Consider the following 1,839-nt stretch of genomic DNA (forward strand, 5'->3'; position numbering starts at 1 on the left):
ATAATCTATAACTGTAACCTGTACATATAATCTATGAATTTAATCTATAACTGTAATCTGTACATATAATCTATAAATTTAATCTATAACTGTAATCTGTACATATAATCTATAACTGTAACCTGTACATATAATCTATGAATTTAATCTATAACTGTAATCTGTACATATAATCTATAACTGTAATCTGTACATATAATCTATGAATTTAATCTATAACTGTAATCTGTACATATAATCTGACTAATCTATAACAGTAATCTGTGAGTTGATTTAGTTTCTCTAAGATAAAAATGAGAAGGTTTATTTCTCTGTAGATGAATAGATTAAATCAGTAAATTAAATCCTAATTTCTCGTGATGTTCTGATGCTGACATGGATCAGAACATCAAACAAAATGCTAAAAACAACTCATGGTTTGTTTTGTTTTTTGTTTTTGAGTGAAAAAAAAACTCCAAAGGCCTAAATCTGTTTATAAAACTTTATTTACAGACAAAAATCAGACCGGTTGTTGAAGTTGAAGCATGGAGACGAGGCTGACTGACACATCTGAACTATGATTGGCTGCCTCATCTCTGCCCAGGCAGCTGATTGGCTGAGTGACCTTTGACCCCAGGCTGACACTACATAAGAACCTGTTCTTCATGTGTCACCTGGTAAAATAAAGGTTTAATAAAACCAGAATGAAAGGACCCACAGGAAGTCATCGGCCCTTTTTCATCTTGGCCACCTTCTCCTTCCTCTTCTTCATGTGTTTGGGTACTTTAGTCTTCCTCTTCTCTCTCTGAGCTTCCTTCACCATCCTCTTCCTCTCCTGAAAACACACGTGTGAAGAAGAACCTGAAGCGTTCCACAACAACACAGGACAGAGGCACACCTTCAACTATGGATGCATATAGAAGTAGAAGTACAAATAATAATACTTAGATGAATACAAATACTTAACTAAATACGTAAATCTTTGTTTTGTATCATTTTTTATTATTATTTAAATTAATTATTACTGTTAAAAAAATCTTAATTATTAAAAACCTTTCGGTCCATCGTTGTTTCCTGCTGCCCTTCCTCCTCTGCTTCTTCTTCCTCCTCCTCCTCGTCCTCCTCCTCCTCCTCCTCTGATGAAGACCGCTGACCTTCGAGCAGTTCAGGAACCTGGTGAGGAACCAAACAGAGGTCAGGGTCCCGTTGACCCAAAACCAGGAACAGAAAGACAGAAACTGTACCGTCTGAACTCCAGACAGATCCTTCTTCAGGCCTGTCAGGGTCCGGTACAGAACCTGAGGAGAACAACACCACCTTCAGTCACTAAAACCTGGACCAGATCAAAGCTGGATCAGGACTTTGGGACAGTGTCTTACGTGGTCCTGGTGTCCACTGTCAGCAAAGTTCCCTTCCATGGATCTCACCAGGTCCACATCCCGCTCGTAGTTGTCCACTTCTGTCAGCGTCCGGGGAATGTAGGCCTTCTTAAACACCTGCAGGGGGAGGAGCCACAGGTCAGAGGTCAGAGGTCAGAGGTGAAGCACGACCACCAGGAACTGGAACATCACCTCCTCATCCACTCGGTCCTGATCCGATGTCTGCTGAGACGTTCGCTCTGTGGCAATCGCCATCACCTGGTGGACCAATCAGAGACAAACTGCTTGAGTTTCTTTTCACACCTGGTCTACATGGTTCTACAGGGGTCTACAGGTCTACAGACATCTACATGATTCTACAGGAGTCTACAGGATGTCTCCAGGGTTCTACAAGAGTCTACAGGAATTCTACAGGGGTCTACAGACATCTACATGGTTCTACAAGGGTCTATAGACGTCTACACGGGTCTACAGGAATTCT

At 41.0% G+C, this 1,839-nt stretch overlaps 1 protein-coding gene across 1 annotated transcript in view; it reads right to left on the bottom strand.

Annotated features, from left to right (window-relative positions):
* Window positions 1-467: 467 nt before the first annotated feature.
* Window positions 468-1,839, bottom strand: part of riok1 (RIO kinase 1 (yeast)) — a gene marked incomplete in the record, with an annotated part of 9,929 nt that continues 8,557 nt past the window's right edge. Inside the window, 5 exon segments of the mRNA XM_014032727.1 lie at window positions 468-814; window positions 1,033-1,152; window positions 1,224-1,277; window positions 1,359-1,475; window positions 1,551-1,616. Coding sequence (XP_013888181.1) covers window positions 704-814; window positions 1,033-1,152; window positions 1,224-1,277; window positions 1,359-1,475; window positions 1,551-1,616 — 468 coding nt within the window.

The sequence above is a fragment of the Austrofundulus limnaeus genome, unplaced genomic scaffold (assembly GCF_001266775.1).
Source record: "Austrofundulus limnaeus strain Quisiro unplaced genomic scaffold, Austrofundulus_limnaeus-1.0 Scaffold1522, whole genome shotgun sequence".
Classification (NCBI taxonomy): Eukaryota; Metazoa; Chordata; class Actinopteri; order Cyprinodontiformes; family Rivulidae; genus Austrofundulus; species Austrofundulus limnaeus.